The sequence below is a fragment of the Ascidia mentula genome, chromosome 3 (genome assembly GCF_947561715.1).
Source record: "Ascidia mentula chromosome 3, kaAscMent1.1, whole genome shotgun sequence".
Taxonomy (NCBI): domain Eukaryota; kingdom Metazoa; phylum Chordata; class Ascidiacea; order Phlebobranchia; family Ascidiidae; genus Ascidia; species Ascidia mentula.
This window is the reverse complement of record NC_138568.1, coordinates 3,222,562-3,240,875: the sequence shown is the minus strand read 5'-3', so window position 1 is coordinate 3,240,875 and position 18,314 is coordinate 3,222,562. Positions and strand designations below refer to the sequence as shown.

At 39.9% G+C, this 18,314-nt stretch overlaps 1 protein-coding gene across 1 annotated transcript; it reads right to left on the bottom strand.

The window, feature by feature from the left end:
• Window positions 1-7,405: 7,405 nt before the first annotated feature.
• Window positions 7,406-15,376, bottom strand: LOC145893790 (carboxypeptidase E-like). The gene is made up of 10 exons (XM_082982130.1): window positions 15,166-15,376; window positions 14,895-14,987; window positions 14,727-14,830; window positions 14,567-14,662; window positions 14,147-14,305; window positions 12,452-12,590; window positions 11,871-12,017; window positions 11,248-11,387; window positions 9,617-9,836; window positions 7,406-9,129 (listed from the first exon to the last, which is right to left on the bottom strand). The coding sequence occupies exons 1-10, from the start codon at window positions 15,308-15,310 to the stop codon at window positions 9,011-9,013; spliced, it is 1,362 nt and encodes a 453-aa protein (XP_082838256.1). The 5' UTR covers window positions 15,311-15,376; the 3' UTR covers window positions 7,406-9,010.
• Window positions 15,377-18,314: the final 2,938 nt, after the last annotated feature.

Genomic DNA, 18,314 nt, shown 5'->3' with positions numbered 1-18,314 from the left:
ATGTCTTGTGATCTAAATTACGAAAGGTCTTCGCAACGGCATAATTTTTCCCTCTCAAGGGCCCTGGCCTGGATCCACCGCTCACCTTGGTAATGTCTTTCATTGCTTTCGTACCCAATGTAAGTCCGGTACATAAGCTACTATTATATTATACACACCTACATATCTGCAAGTTTTGATTGGACGATAAACAGGCGTGATATTGTCGTACTGAACGTGCACATTTCCGCATGCTTCTATCTGACCTGGTTACACATTAATCTGGTCACGAGGCACAACAACAGAACCAACACAGCTAACGTGAAAGGAATGTGCAGAGTAATTGTGTTTTTCATCGCAGAGAGGCATTCTCGCACAGCGGTTCGTCGTTAAGTTTACCCAGTGTGTTTGAGAAAAGCTGTCAGGTGAACTAATGGCTTATGTGGCGTTTTCGTATTCCGCCGATCTACCGTTTGAGGCATGTGAGAGAGTGTGACGTATACGCAGTTTCGATCGTATTCCGGGAAATCAGGTGTACGTTTCGGGAAATGTTTTTTTAACAACCTATTTCTGCGGCCCCATTGCTTTTACACATTCCCACACAGATTTGCAGTACTATTCTGAATTTCACATTGTATTATTGTCTACTCTAAGCTCAAATGGATTAATGACCATAATATACAGGATTCGATGTATTTTAAATCGAATACACTGAAAATACAAAGAACGTTGCACAGTGTTGACGACAAAAGAACAAAAGTAGGAACTGAAGTCACAAAGTTTCACAATGATAAAAAAACAAATGACAGTGATGGTGGAACGCAATGAAGCTCACTTGAGCAAATAAGTTACAAACAACAACAATCAACACCAAACTTGCTGGGACAGTACAGAGGAGCGATGTTGCGTGTCCGCAATTTCAAAAAGACATCTTTCGATTCTGTTTTACGAAATGAACTTTGGCCAAAAAATCGTCAAATGTTCTGGACACCTCGTCGCAGTCATCAGCCGCTGACAGTTCGTTGCATTCCACTAGATGTCGTAGTTTGAAGGCAGTGAGTTGAGCCTCATAGTTGCCAACTCGGCGTCTGTGCTGTAATGAAAGATATGGAAGGTTAATTAACTTCAAAAAAACATAATTAGATGTTTGCCTTTATCTTGTAAAGCTTTGTGTACACATGTCAGTCGTCATTAGAATGTGAAATTATCATTTGTGTCAGAACGAACTTAGTTTCAGATTCCTCCAAACGCGCAGTCAACACCGTATTTACTCGATTGTAAACCGCGGCTTATAAAGTATTTTAACCTACCGTTTGTGATGCTTACAATCAAAGGCGGCTTATATTCAAGGGCGGCTTACAATCGAGTAAATACGTTATCCATTATTGTACGACTTGTATGGGTTTAAACACTTACCCATAGGTCAGCTTTGTTGCCAAGCAACAGCACCAGCTTGCTTCCGGTTTTCTTCTTTCTTTGACCTCTCTTTGCAGTGCCAGATGATGCTGCTTTCAGTAAATTGAAAGTCGTAACCTGGTCTATGACACTTTTCGCATGATCCAACGTGCTCATGTCACCAACATCGTACACCACGATGATCCCGTCAGCCCATTCCAGTTTTGCGTCATCGATAACTGAACATGCGGGTTTTTCATCCTGCAGGAAAATGTGTCTTGTTAAAAAAATCTTCAATTGCAAGCTGTGTTAGTGTGTACTTTTTCCTATTCGGTGTTTTTGAGTGTTGTGTGGTGTGTGTTTAATTTGTTTTGTTGAACCCTGATTAAGTCTCGACGTTTGGCAGACGCATGCAGGGTTGGTGGAATAAACACTGAGCTAATTTCTGGCAAGGTAATTTTTGAAAAAAGGCATTATGTCTGGCAGCAACACAAGCACAATATTTTATTACCCAGTTTATTTATAGGATTGCTTTTGCAATCAAGCTGCCCAGTGAACCGATATTAGCGCTACAAGTTTTAATTTGGGGAAAAACTGATTTAGAAACCTTTTTACCAGAAGCGCGCGCGGGCGAAGATGAAATCTATTGCCTGGTTTCAAAGCATGCGCCATTGAGTAAACAAAACATGATCTCATGTTTAGCGAATCTTATATACGTGCTCATCAACTTTAACAACTTTCAACTCTCCATCAACGGCACACTAGTTATTAGATGCCTCTGCAGTAGCAATTGGTGCACGGAGTTATGTGAGCGTGCACGTTTTTTCACACCAGGGCAATGAGTCATACTAGGGAATTGCGCATTCGCGGTGCTATGCACCTACCTCTTGATTGCCGCTGGTGTCCAAAAAGACCACTCTGGGTTGGTGCTTCAGGTTCGTGGCCACGCGGTCGTATTTCTGATCCTCCCCAGACATGTATTCTCGAATGAAGCGCCGCGTCATGTAGCGCACAACGAGAGCTGAAATGCAAAATTTAAGTGTGAATGAGTAAGACGGTGCAGTGAAGTTGAACAAATGCTAGTTTGGTGTTGGCAAAACGCTTGAACTCACACTGAGATAAGAAGGATTTCATGTTGATAATGAATGCATAGCCAATTTTGCTAACCATTGACCAACTAATGGCATCAGCTTTATCTTTAATCCAATACCCGATGTTGAAAATATTTATCGGACAGTACGGTTGCAACGGGGTATAGGACACGATTTTAAAACACCAGATAAACTCGCACCCACACAATGCCCCTCATGATGATCTGCATTTAATCCAGGTATTTTAGACAAGATGTGTTTACAACCAATATGACAAGGAGGGCGCACGTACAACAACAGTTCCAGTCAGGTCTTATCACTACTTCTTCCCGGTATCAGCGTTCGCCGGGGCAAAATGCGGGCGGAATTTGGACGATCTCGTGGCTGTGCAAATACTGCGCGTTGGCACCAACGTGGTTGTATTCATCGCATGGGGATTTTTCATTGCCTCACGCTGTGACACGCACACAAAGGTCTGGGTGATTAGACAGACACGCGGGCTGTATCCCGGATTTCGACGCAGCTAAATCAATACGGTTTTGTCATTTGACGCAGATAGACAATTACAATACTTTTTCGGGCGGCATTTAAAATTTGTCGTGGGGTCTTAACCGTAGCTATGTTTTGCGTTATACACGGCATCATTATGGGTTTTCATTTGCGACAGAACCACATCTGTTTTCAAGTCGCCGTATGTTAACTGCAGTATCATCATGAAATGTTGCTCTAAGGTCTCCGGCACGAGATATTATGCAGAACGAAGGGCGCGTCCAATTTAACGTAAGTGTTATTCCATTCGACTAAAACTGCATGTTTTACAATCACACGCATAAACTATGGGGTAGACGTTCATATATAGGTTAATTAGTGCCCAAACGTAGCAAAAATCTGACACTTCTCCCTGGTTAACAAGTATGTCCAAAATACATTCAATTCCGCCCCAAATCCGCAAGAAAATCAGGCGCGTGTTTGACTACAACGGTAAAAATTGTAGGAAGCGACATGAGGAGTCATACATACGTGATGTTTAGAGCCTAGTTTGTGCAACTTACCGGTTTTGCCGACTTGCTTTGCACCAACCACCAAGATTTTAAGTTGTTTCTGTTTTGGCTTGACTAATACAACATCGCAGAAAGTTCTGCAAAACGGACAAGACGTTGTGAGAAACCAAACGTGGTTACAAACGCGAACACTCGAAACTAACAAATGAATGTTCAGAAAAGTGGCATCCCTGCCATTGCAACCATAATGAAATTCACCACTAACTGATAACAAACCATTTTTTTAGAGTAAGAATACTTAGTATGCGATTTTGACTTCGTTACATTCATGCTCGCAGAACGACTAACTTAACATAACAGCAGTATTGAAAGGTAATGGTTTAGCGAAAAAAAATAGTCAAAACTATAAATCAACCAACCTTTTTACTTGAAGCACACCTCCACGGATGTATTTCGTTGAAAGACGTGTGACTTTGACTTTCTGTCCATCTGTACGCACTTTGCTTGGGATTACCAGTTTTCTTGCCAAGTTGGTGGAATACTGGCGTGCATGCGAAACAGCATTAAGCGATAGAGCTGGCATGGATGAACGTCTGTTCTCAATCACCATTTTTTGTATCAGAGTTCAAAACTACAAGTAACGTCGTTATAGGTAGACAATTTTTAACCACAGACACTGCGCGCTACTGCTTTTAAACCTTCATTCGAGCATCCAAAAAGGAAAAAAGGATTCGCAAGATTCCGTACCGCGCGAAGGGACGGTTCCGGAATTCGGCCAGCACGCTTCTCTCTGCGGCTCGGGGTAAGAAAGTAAACAATTAAGCACCGATAAGAGCGCTCGCTCGACGCCCGTGTGGTAAAGTGCTGAGCAATGTGTGGAAAGGGACAAAATGCAACACGTAATGTTGACTTCCTGCAGCGGAACTTATTGCTTACTCCCTGGATCTCTCCCGGCAAGCGCACGTAACGATGTTTGTGCAGGCGATAATCTCACGGGATTCGTAGCCATGAAGTTCAGGTTCGGAAGTGTTTCATTACCATGGGGACAATTTCTCGGATGTGGTAACGACATTTTGAAGGCATTTTTTACACATAACGTGGTCGGTGGCAATTGTTCAAGACCGATGCTAAACGACAATAAGAGTATGTTCAATTATTTTTCCTGACAAGTATACCAGAGTTTATCATATGGGGTTTAATCGGGTTCACAGTCACCTACACAGAGGTTTTTCAAATAACGTTTCCAAGCAAAAATATTTCCTGCTATGAATGCATTTTGTATGAGGACATTAGGAGAAACAAGATATTCACAACTTTTACAGGTGTTCGGGATAGACAGGGTTTACAATGTTATCCGAGTGATACCCGGACCCAATAAGGGAGTTGAGAAAACCAAGAGCTAAACAAAACCTTCAAAAAAACAAAGACGTACCATTATCACACAACGTCCAGTCGATATAATACAATAGACTGCCTACATCTGTATACGTTGCTAATAAGGGCTTAACAGGCAAACACAGAAAAATTGTGCAATTTGTGTACAAAGGTTTCAAAAGCCTACACACGTCCAGATGTCAATGAAGGCTTACGTTGCTATAAAAGGTGTTCCCGCAGGCAATTTGTGCAATTCGTGAACAAATGGTTTAAAAACCTGCACATGGTCAGATGGAAAAACACTCACATCGCAATACCAATTAGTAGCTCATGTGTCTAATGACGCGTGGTGATCAAGTCGCCCCTTTTCTCTGGTAAACATGTCTTAGTTGTGGGATTGAATATGTTGCATGGCAATATTTGTGCCATTTTCTGTAATGAGATTTCCAACTCAAAGCGAGCATCGCTGGGTGACAATACATATTCTGCGCACGTTTTTATGCACAACAGCATTATTTATCACCCCTCCGAAATTGTTAAGATATATGTAATCATGTGTTACCACCAAAACTTCAGACCGGATATGCCACTGTTGCCAGTGCGCGTATTAGAGAGGTAGTTTTTAACAAGCATCACTATGAAATCTGTACTGCTATCATAAAGTTTACTGAGCAGAAAAATTGCATCATATAACAGGTGTGTCCAAATTGTATAGATGGTGAACAACATTTCAGAATTTTATTCGCACATGCAACAATTACTTTGTTACGCATCAAAGCCATTTTTGTGTATACGCGGCTTTGTTCCATGCAACCAATATGCAATAAAAGCTTTAAAAACTGTAAGAACAGCACAAAATATATTTCAGTCTACCGTAAGTGGAAACCCCCAAACGACTCCTTTCTTGTTGTTCAAGCTAATTTAACAAAATTCCCTGCAACATTCCGGTACTCAAAGTTCAAGTAATTCGACAACTTTTGACCGCATCGTCACAAAATTTTGTTAAGTGAGTCACCGGTTCTCGCAAGTTTGGAATCACTTATTTAATCGTTATTCGCGGCATTTGGATATTATGACGCAATGTGTTTATGTGTCTGTAAGCGCTTATAATTTTGCTGTAATCAGCATGGAATGTTGTAATCAGCATGCATTTTGCTGTAGTCAGACTGCATGGAAGACCTCTAACTAAAACAATGACCGACTCTTTTGACGCAGTTATGTCGCAGACCGCGCACAATCATAATGCGGGTCGTACTTAGTGCACGTTTGAAATACACACTGTGTATTCGACACAAAATAATGCATTTTTGTACTGAGCGATTTCAGAGTTTTAGGCCTAAGCCCTACCTGGTTTGTCTGGTCAGGTTTAAATTGAAAAAACATTTTTGCGAACCAAACATATCCTTTAACAAAGAAAACAAAGTCTTATTTCGTCACGATGACGCAACGTATGACGAAGATTCAATGAAATGAGTCTTGAACAGGCGGCATGTCGATAGTATACTATAGACTACGCGCGTCAGTAAAGGCTTACGTTGGAAAAACAATGGCTTCACATGCAAGGTTGGAAAATTGTGCAATTTGTAAACAAAGAGTTTAAAAACCTGCACATGTCCAGGTGGAAAAGCATGTAAGTCAGAAGACCAATTTGTTGTAGTTCATGTGTCTAATGACGCGGGGTGACCAAGTCGCCTTTTTTCCTCTGGTAAACACGTCTTTGTTGCAGAATTGAATATGTTGCGTGACAATGTTTGAATCATCCTCTGTAGTGAGCTTTGCAACTCAAGGCAAGCATCGCTGGGTGGCAATACATATTTTGCGCATATTTTTTTATGCACAACAGCAGTAGTTATATCTTGTTTGAAATTTGCTTCTTTTGCCAGTGCGCCCAATACACGTGCAATTTTGACACGCATCACCACAAGCGGAAAACCGCACCGTTAAAATTAACCGCAGGAGGCAGCATTGCGACCCATGTATGACGAACAAGCATTGGTCAAGCGCCGGACCCACATACCAAGAACAAAACCTGATAGGGATTCGTGGCCATGATATCCTGAGTTAAATCCTGCAAAACCCGGGTGGTCTAAAAATAAAAAAATAAATAAATAAAAAAAATAGTTGTGCGGTTTAGCATCATAGAGTAGCCGAGTAGAGAAAATCACATCACAAACCAATGCTAAATAAACATAAATGAAAATGGTACACTCTGTACTGCAAACTGTAACTTTCCGTCGTGTATTATATTAACGGTTATAACTCATTGTTGTAGTGGTGTACCTACTTGCGTTTATTGTAATTTTGTTTGTTTTTCTTTACGATACGCTAATCAAACATTTTCAATTAAATTTATGGATAACTTTAGCGATTTTAGCGCGGCTAAAAGGGAGAAAACGCCAGCTCGAAAATCGAAATCTAATCAAAACTTTTAAATTGTTACTATTAACGAAATAAAAAATTTAAAAACAAGATAATTAAAGCTTTTACCCAATCTTGATTATTCTTCACATAAAGACTGAAAAATCTGCCTTTTAACTTTGCACACAAAATGCCAATGTAGTTTTTAATCTCGACATGTGATGAAACGTTTTTGGACACAAACAAATACTCCGTAACATAAGGGTTACGCAGCGTCATACACTAACGACATTAATTTATGAGCTGTACAATATTGCACCTTATCAAAGCAGATAGTACAATAGAAAGCCATGTAGTTTGTGACATGTTGTACCGAAGGGGATTTCCCACAGCATTACGACCATTTTTTTCGGAATGTCCAAAGCTAAGGGAAATTTTTTTGAAGCATCTTACGGGGGAGGATGTCATTTTTTAAGAACGCGGTCTTCTGTAGAAAAAGGAATTTGGAGTTGGAGCGAATGCGCAGAGCAATGTATTTTGGGTGAACTCAAATTCAGAAATAGTCGACAGAAATTGAGACCACAAGTGCTAACTGGAGCGGGGGTTCGCTGTAGCGACATAATTATGTTCTACTGACGTTATTCGTGAGCTAAATTAAATTAGGATCCGGCCCGGCACATCCCTAAAAACTGGTTAGAAACATAGGATAAAAAAGTTTGTTAGGGGTAGAAAAGTTAAACGATTTCATCAGGACTAGTCCTCTGGTTAAACAGATGTTTTAAAAATACTTTGGCCGCCATAATACTGCTACACAAACAACATATAATAGTACTGCATGGATGAACAACAACAGGTTAACAATTACTAGGATAGCGGAAGCGAAACAAAATGACAGGAATGTTTACACACTGACAAAAGTACAGTTGCCACTTGCACTGCATTCATATTTTTAAAACGTTACATAAAAGTAACAGAAATATAACTTGAAAGTTTGAAAATCGAGATTGTCGTCCAAAAGTCATGGAAATAACAAGGAAAAGTACATGATTACGATGAGTGCTGTAACAGACAGTGGTGTTTACATTTGACAGTAAATTCTTTTTACAACTTAACAAACAGTGGGAGAACGTGTTAGTTCTGCTTCACTTTTCATAGTCAATACAGAGGATGCAAAATAATTGGATTAGAGCAACATAAGAGCAACCATTACTGTGCATTTCGTTGCAAGGGGGTGTCCGTGGTCTTTAAATTTTCTTGTACTGTTTTTCGACTATTTTATCAGTAATTAAGCGCACAGGCAACAGGGCCATGAATTAAACATTTTTTAAAAGCGCACCAATGCATGAAACCATAATACTGCCGTATGTTCTCCGGACAATAGCAATACTGCCGTATGTTCTCCGGACAGTAGCAATACTGCTGTATGTTCTCCGGACAGAAGCAATACTGCCGTATGTTCTACGGACAGTAGCAAAACTACCGTATGTTCCACGGACAGTAGTACCAAAATGTGCTTTTTAAATAATTTCGATTTGGGCTTAAGTTTAGCAGCACGGTTTAAAACAATGTCACGGCATTTTATCTGTGACGGTTGCACAGAATAATTTATATTACATTGCCTTTGCTACAACATTTTGCTATTGCCACAATCGCGGATTGCACCTTGGTACATACTATGGAGAGCAGAAGGATGTTACAACACAAGAATAAGAAAAAGGACGTATTTGTACACGTAAAAAAAACACTTAAACCAAACACGATACGGTTTAGGTGGGAGTGAATCTCATTGTGAAGTCGGATAATACTTGGCAGCTAATCGTCTCGAATAGACTTAAGCGCCTCCTTAAGGTGTCGCATCGTTTCCCCATATAACTCGACTGTTTCGGGGCGCGTATCTTTGCTCAAGACGAAGTCCAGAGTGACGGCTGAATCTGTGGTAAACAGTAGGATTTTAACATGAGCTTTGGAAGCAACAAGTGAATACTGCTGGCACCGTTGCTTTAATCAGGGACAACCTACACCGTAACAAGCAGGTCAAAATCAGTGAAATTATCGGAAAAAGTGAAATGTGACCGACACAATGTTGTGCTTGTGCAGCTGGTCATGTCAACCTGGTGTTTTCTAATGCATCAACATATGCTGCATAAAAAATGATTTATTGTGACCTTGTAGGGGTTGAATGCAAGTGCACTGAGGTTTAGATTAGATCAGGCTTTTGAGATTAGTAAACCTTTTGTGTCAACTGACAATCTGTAAATGCAATTAACGGGACTGGAAAAACACCATGAAAATAGGCTAAATTAGCACGAAATCCAACACAAATCTATTATCCGGGTACAAAGTATTGATTAATTTAATGTCTAGCGATTTTCTTTGGATTATTACTGAAAATACAAATATTTATTACTCAACACTTACACGGGGTACATTCGGGCACGTGGACCTCCTTAAATTCTGAGTCTTGGAACCCCTGTGCTTCCACGCGCAGTCTGTGCTTGCCAGGGGGAAGGAGACGCCAGTAGTCGCCGTCAGCCGCCGTCCATACAGTGTGTCTGATGCCGTGAAGTATCACAGTGGCGCGCGGTATCGGCTTGCCAGTGTCTGCTTCCTTCACGAACCCTTTCACGCCGCAAGTGGCCTGTTATTAGGACAGGAAACATAGAAATAAAGCTTGCTCGGCTGTTTCAAAGTCAAGACCGTGGCCCCAGTCCCCAAGCTGAACTTATGAACCCATTACGTCGAAACAAGCCTGCCCTGTCTGTAGCTCACTTACAGAGTAAAAACCATTGCAACAAAAGCACCCAGAAAGAACAAATGAGCACACCATGATAATTGAGCATTAAACAATAGGGCCATGGGGAATCACAAGCTACACTGATGAGATCCCAAAAGTTCGCGAACTGAGGCAAATTATCAACGAGCGATGGTACGACAACAACTCTTATTGCCAGCTTGGAAACTCGCTTTTCGTCGCCAAGGGTAATTTGTGTCTAAAAAAGTCTATATTTGGATTGAAACGCAAGAAAAAGGGAACCTTATGTAACTTGAACATCACGCAGCTGCCCGTGATAGGAACAAAAGAATGACCGAAATACCAAGACCAAAAGGTCCACGGCAACGTTTTCTATCAATTATTAATACTTCTGTGACGTCAAACGAGGGCGACTTGGAGGACCAGGAAAAGAAATTTGTCACAAAATACGAACCGCTGTCGTCAGTGCGAAAACTGGCCACGTACAAGCTGGGAACAATGGGATTGAAGCTGAATCGATTTTCACACATCCTGTCGTGCGGTTTTCAATCTCTGGAAACGACATGTAGTTCGATAGCGCAGCAGCTTAAAACGGGCTCTGGAATTTTACTATTCCTGTCGATTCCAGAAACTCGGGGCGAGTTATGCAAATGTGCACTGGACAAAATAGGTTTCCACGGGGTTGTATTTATATGTAGATTCTTAACCTTACATGAATGGAAATAGGCGTTCAATTATTACAGACGTAACGACTGACGATTTGTGCGTACAAATACCTACATTACTTATGTCAACAATTCATTCTGTACTTGCGTTTGAATGATGAAACAAAACAGTTGTGCTGTTTGTTCCATAAAACACAGATAACTGACAATAACTGGTGGTTGCTATACCGCTATCTATCACCTTCGTATATCAAGAGCACAGGAGTTTTCAACTAGGGCCACAGTGACCTATCGAGGGAGTCCACAGGCTTTTCCCAAGAAGTAAACATTTAGATTTCGTGAACATCGATCAGGTTCATTTTATATAACGACATCTCAAAAAATGTCCTTCATAGGTGATGATGTCAACAGGTTTTACTGAATTTGTCAAGTGGCCAACGAACCCAAACGAGTAGAGAAACGGCACTGAGAGACACTGCTATCTTATCGCGGCGCTATCCTTTCGTATTGCAAACTTCCTCAAATTATGATACAAATTTACGTTCAGTGCTAACCTATATAAATCAATTAAGGGATATTTATGCAACCATTTTTGTTTTGCTGAAGAAACTCAAACCAAAAGAAAAACTTACCTGCAGTGCGAATTCCATCAGTGCGTTCTTGTTCTCACGCCATAACTCAGGAAGGCGGGAAGGCCGCGGGAATTTGTCGCAACCCATCTCTATGGTGAGCTCAAAGCAGTTGGTCGCAAGGTAGTTGTAGTCTTGCATACCTGGATACACGACATGTTATTCACAGTATACGTTCGTTACGTCGTCAACCGTCCGCTACTGTACAGTAGATCGGCAGAGGAAGCATACAGGTGAGGCGTCCGGTTTATTAATCACCGTGCGTACATTTGTGCATTTGTGAGTAGTTTAAAAAAACGTCGATACAGCGGTTGGTTAGAATACGTTTTTGTTTAAAAGCGGAATATTGTCATATTTTGTTGCTGTTGCTGCCATGCATATCATATTTTAATAATTATAATAGGAATAACATCATACTGAAGGTTTCCTTTTCAGAGCTGTCACGCCATTTTGAATTTAAAATACGTGTTGTAAAATTATCATAATGTACTTGAACCTTCGGAAACAATTCCAAGCATTCAACGTTAACAGGGATATGCAGGAAATTTTAAACATATGAGGCATTTTTAATTTCAACAAGGCGCGCCATGATGACGTTACCCAATAAACACAAAAGTAGCATTTACCTCCATTCACGCTATACCAAGCTGCACCATTAGTGATACCATCATGAAAATGGTCGCCCGCAGAACAGCCAGTGGAACCTGCCATGTGATCGTTACCATTGCTATAGGCGTGAGCCAGCTGGATAAAGATCTCGTCGTCGGGGCTTGCTGTACATAAGAGATACGGTAAACATGGGCGGAACCTCTGAGACACCGATGTAAATGTTAATACGTGCGCTATGTATGAATACAGAGGTATCTGATATAGGAGTTTCCGCGCTTGCACTGCTAGGTTTGGAAGGGACTGGGTGAACTTTTATTTGGGGGTGCTGTTTTTGTAGATTTGGGACACGCGTTCATTACAGTTTAATGGGACATGAAGCTTATTCGAAACTATACAGATTAAATATTTGAAAAGCTTGTTTGTTCTCTTTCAACGTTTTCTACTGTGGCCGCATTTATTTACGCACAGAGAAAGGCAAGCTGGCAAAATCTACGCTCCACATCAGATACCGTGAATAAGTAACAAAACAAAATTAAACAAAACACAAAGTTTAAATCAATTTTTTTATAACTTTTAGTGTTTATATGTTACTTCATACCGCTATATTCCCTCGGCTTTCCGCTGCATGTCGTGTCGTACGGATAGTTAGCCACCATGTCGCCACCGTGGAAGTTGGCCGAGATCACGAACGGCCGATCCATAATCCATTCAATCACAGCGTTTGTTTCTGGCTGAAGCTGCAAAGATATATGTCAAGTTTATAGTACAACAAGTTAAGTTTATAGTACAACAAGTTAAGTTTATAGTACAACAGTTTTGTAAGAACCCAAATGAAGCTATAGCATGATGTGGAATCGTGAATTTTATTAAAAAAATAACGGCTTTTAAGCCTATAGCGTATTTGTTAATAGACATAAATTCGCTAAAAAAAATTCAAGGGGTGACTGGTTATCGCCACGCTGTAGCAGTTAAACCAGTCCAACAAGCTACCTATATGTCTTAAGCAACATCAACAAACAGGTAAAACGAAGCCATTGGAACATATTCAGTGGTAATATGGCACAAGGAGTTCCCAGAAATTACATTTTGTTCTTAAACTTAACAGGAAATATTACAGATCGCATACATGGCTACGTGTACGTGGAGAGCATATCTTTATCGAACGACATCATAAATTTATTGATTTCTATCCGTCTCACGTCCACGGGCGCCTATTTAGATAATTATCGAATGAGTGAAGACCTAGGGTTGTAATGACCGATAATGAGATTGATCACCACGTTTATAACCCTTATCTACTGATAGGGAATCGAAATCGATAATATATGCCTGTTCACAACATGTCACAGGCTGTATGCACTTGTGAGTATCTTTACAAACATGTAGGTATGTTATATGGTTTTTATAAGCACGTTGTAATTCTCTCCAAGTTTAAACACACACAGAAAGCGAGCAACTGAAAATTAACCAAAACACAAGTGAATAATTCCAATCTAGTTTGTTATGGATTTGGCGCACAAACATGTATGATTATCAACTGTAGTGCGTATACGACTGCATGTCTGACAGTGGTTGAGCGTGTGGAAAACCCTTCAGCGTTTTCAGGGAATATTCTATTATTTGCATTGTTTGTCAAAGGGGTTCGCCCTAAACGAAAAAGCAAACACTTGAACCGTACCGCAGGATAGACGCCCGTTGACTGCTGGGCAAACGCACCCGTGACACATATGGCATTGGTAATGCTCATTTGAATACCATCGCGAGGGACCAGACGCCACAATTACGGAGCGATGAACATTATGGTCGAGCCATATTTTACGCCACGACATGAAATATTGATTGGGGATCGATAAGGTACCTCCTGATGAGAAATTGACGGTTCTGCGTGCGTTTGTTGCTTGATATTCGCTAGTAACGACCCAACTTAAGTGTTGTTAGAGGCATGAAATGAAAAATAGTCATTTGGTTCGTCCAATAATGCTTTACAGTAGTCCACTACCTGTTACTAAATTTAATGAATGGATGGCATCCGTTTACATCGTGTTGCTAACGTTTTGGGATAGATTGAAAAGAAAAAAAGTATAAATTGTTAGCACAAAAACCCACATATAATATGTGATAGTTTAATAACATTCCCCCTGAAGGATGACTATAACCCGACACTACCACAGGATTTGTGGTCCTGTAGATATGAAGCAAAGTTTTCCGCACAAGCAAACAAGGTTTTCAGAAAACACATCCCTTAAACACCTTGTGTTTAAATGTATACTGGTGTAATTTCAACATTTCTTACCCTGATGCCTTGATTGGCAATTCTAACATATTCGCGGATGTATCCCAAATGACTTGTTTCCTTTACACGACAAACCACTTTGTCAAAGTCAGGAAAGTTCCGGTTTAAGTCGACACCATTCGCGTTGTACCTCCCCTTGATGTAGCCTTTCGGCCACCCCTGTAAACAATTAACTTGCTATGAAAATGGCAGTTTTAATGAAAATATAAATTCTCAGTGTTTCTTAAATTCCTTTATGAAGCAAGTGATAGCCAATATTGGATCATTCACTACGAAGGGCATGGTCATTCTCAGATATCACTTTATAGTTTCAAAAACCTAAACACTAAGTTCATAACAAAGCCCTGTACAGCATGGATTTGTTCAGTTAAGTTTGCACTAGTTTTTGATTTGCATCTGCTATCAGCTTATAAGACCAACCTTCTGAGAAGCAGCAGTAGCAAATCCATCTGGGTTCATCGTTGGCATAATATGAAGTGACGTTGACGTGACAAAGTCAACTATTGTTTGGTTTCCCTAAAATTCACAAAATCATTCAAGTCATCGTTAATAACATGATCCGAAAAACAATATTTCATACCATCTTGTATTGGGCACACAGATATTGTACAAGATTGATGAGCATTTCCCTTCCAACTACCTCATTTCCATGCATGTTACCGATATATTTGATTTCAGGAATACCTGTAAAGTTAACGTTTACAATCCAACAACATCAATTAAAGTTTTTACTAAATATTTAACTTGCCTGGTTGATGTACAGTGGGACTTGCAGCAAAGGTAATGACTGCCAAATCTTTTCCCCTCACACTTTTGCCAATTGAATAAACGTGGGTAATATCTAAAGACATACCATTGATCACAATTGTTCATGGATCATGATAAGTAGGAAATTTAATGAATGTTTACAATACAAATCAAATGTTCTGTGTTTAGTCATACACTAATGAATATGCACAAACAGCCTTATCACTTTATCTTATTATTTGGAACAAAAATATGAAAGAAAATGAACATACCTTTGCATTTCACACTTGTTTCATGAAGTATCTGCAACATTTGTTCATGTGTGTGGTATTTGTCCAATACAATTTCATCTTCATGCAGTTTAAAACCCAAAACAGGGGTAAGAAGCAGTAACGTCAAGAATGCTGTGAAGTCCATTGTAAACTATTACCAACTTAATGGTAAATAAACTGTGTGGCTGTGTTGTTTTACTTTAAAATAGCTGAGCACCTTCCAAATAACAATCAATTGAGTTTACACTGACACCTGACATTATTGGTACACAAAAAAACTGTATTTTCACAGAACACTAGCAAGCATCAGATCAAAAGCACACACGTCTTATTGTCACCTGACGCCCAAAAACATATGCACTCCTTCATTGCTATACATCACAACACTTCACTTATGTAATTGTAGGGGATCACCTACTATCCGTAACCACTAACGATAAACGGAGTCTCAACACTTACGGCTGAAACGCTCTGAACGCTTGGCCCGCATAAACCATGATATCGCCTTCTTCGCCGAGTTATAAATTGACAGCGCATGGCTGTCCTGTTTCCTTTTATTGCTTACAGTCTTTCTGAAATGCCCACACAACACCCTGCGGCGAGATAACGATCTATTTATAAAACTGTTCAATCCTTTTTTGTGTGTGTTTCTGCACGATGTTTACTCTCAACCACTGACACTTTTGTACCTGGTCAAAGCTTTTGACGAGCGCTTAACATTTAACTAGCCGCCACAAAATAATTTTCTCCAAAAAAATTCTAAATCCCAGACTCAAACACCTGCTTCTCTATTTTTCAGTAAAAGAAAGCCATGGTCCAAAACACACTAACATATATTTCAGTGGTTCTTTACCTTTATACTTCGTGCCCCTCTGCTCATTCATAAGTAATGTAGATGGCAAGCAAAGATACGCTCAGATGGCACAGAAGACCCGTCGAGCGTCGGTACTACAAGGAAGGCACGAAGTATAAACGGTAAATAAGAACCACTGAAGAAGATGTTAATATGTTTACAATTGCCCTGTTGAATGCGTGAATTAGATTATGGTTTTCAATGTTTATGTTATATTTCAAATTATCATTTTACAAAAGTTGATCACATATTTTTACAGTAAACATTTGATCATTCGGCCAAAGTTATTCGGTAACCATTGCCGAGTTAATAGTTTCGTTAAAGATCATTTATATTTTGAAACCACATAATTTATGTGACATCCCGTCTGGAAATATCATGAAGGCAATCTAATAAACAGGTGAAAAAATTTTAATCACAACATAATGTGAAACGGGGCAGTACCGCAACTTGGACTCACACGCACGTTCTAATTTTTAGAGAATATAGCAATAAACGTTTAAACTCTCCTAAAAATTGCAAAGTCTTGCTCATAGAGTATTTACTTGCACTTACTGGTTGAAATTAGTTTACTTTAGCATTTGTAAGTACAGACCACATGGTAAATCTAATAGCTTACTGTATAAGCCTATGGAAATGGTATCGATTTTCTTGAACTAAAATGCGAATTAAAATGCATATATAAGCACAGAGGAGAGTATAGAGACTCAGTATGCACAACTTGCATATGTAGTAAATCTCTGTTTGCATTATTATTGCTGACGCTCGTAGGAAATGCTGTTAGCCTATTGTGTGTTTATGGCGGCTTATGTTTGGTGAAAGATGATATGATTACTTTGTCGCGACCGCTGCTGTTTTCTTCATGTGGGTTTGCCCATTATTTCAGTGTATTTGAACGGAGTATAGCATGCTACATGGTTTGATAGGTTTATGAAACAGGATATACTTGGAAAGTGAAGCAAGAGGGCCAGCACGTAAAAGGGCGCTACAGCTGCAAAAAAATGGTTAATGTTGGAGCCTGACAATGCTTGTGTAGTATGCTGCAGCATATGACTTTTATGCCTGAAAAAGCAGTCGATCATTTTATGATGTGCTGATTATTGTTATTATCATCTGGTGCAGAAAAGTATAGATTTAGGATTTTAGGCGCTCGCGAGCAAGTACATTACGTTAACAGGCGACAATGCGGTGTAACAGATCGGTTCGTAATCGTGCGCGATATGCCCGAAAGTCGCAAATTCACCTTTGTGTTATAAGTATTGGCGCCGCTCGCCGACGTAATGTACGTAGTCGTTCAGTCGTACTTCAACCACTGAGAAGGGTAAAATAGAGCCAACAGGCAGACACAGCTATTGTCGCAGCCTTGCGGTTATACGAGCGTTAAAGAACCGCCCAGCAAACACAACCTTTTCTTGTGGATTGGGGGGAAAAAAGAAAAACTCCAGGATATTTGCATTTGCAGCAATACATTGGCGGCTAAATGTGTTGAGCAAATGCCAGGAAGTCAATTGCGCATAAAAATAGTTGTGTCTGTTGTTGATACGTATTCTGTTCAGAGCTCAAGTTTCTTCGTAAAGCTGGTGGTTGCATTTTTTTCCATTTCGTTATATTTGCTGAGTATACATAGTTGGAGGTTATAAAACATTCTTCTGATGGTATATAATTGGACATCGCCCCCTTATCACGTCAATACCGCTGCGAAACGTCGATATGTGAGAATGTTTGTTGAGCCTCCAATCTGTATGTCTGACAATCAGGCTATTTTTAGTTTACAGCAATTATTGTCATTGTTGCAAGAACAATTAAGGATGGTTTGACAATATCGTTTTCTCAGATATTTAAGCGCAATACTTTGGACAGAATAAGCAAAAGCTAAGGTGCTGCTGGTTGGCCTGCCAGTCTCTGACTCTTTGCATGCCTGTCTGTTGGTGGGCAAATTCGGTTCAGACTATATTGCAGTACAGATATGTTTGAAACATTCGCTTAATATCGCAATCATCAGCACATTTGCTATGGGTTTTCTATTCAGAAGAAGATTTACTTTTGGAGGTGCCGAATAAAGCTTTCTTTCATGGGTGCCTTTCAACTGTTTCAAAACCATTAACAAAACAGAAAAAAAATTAAAAAATCGTTGCATTGACGAACGCAGAGCAGGTTTAAAAATTGCTATTTTATGAATTCACGTTGTAAGTTGTAATATTCCTAAGAATATAAAAGCCACTGCGAAAATATCTTTCTCTCACTTACTTATCAAACTGTCATGCCTTATCAGAAAAGCGAATTTGGCAATTCGAAA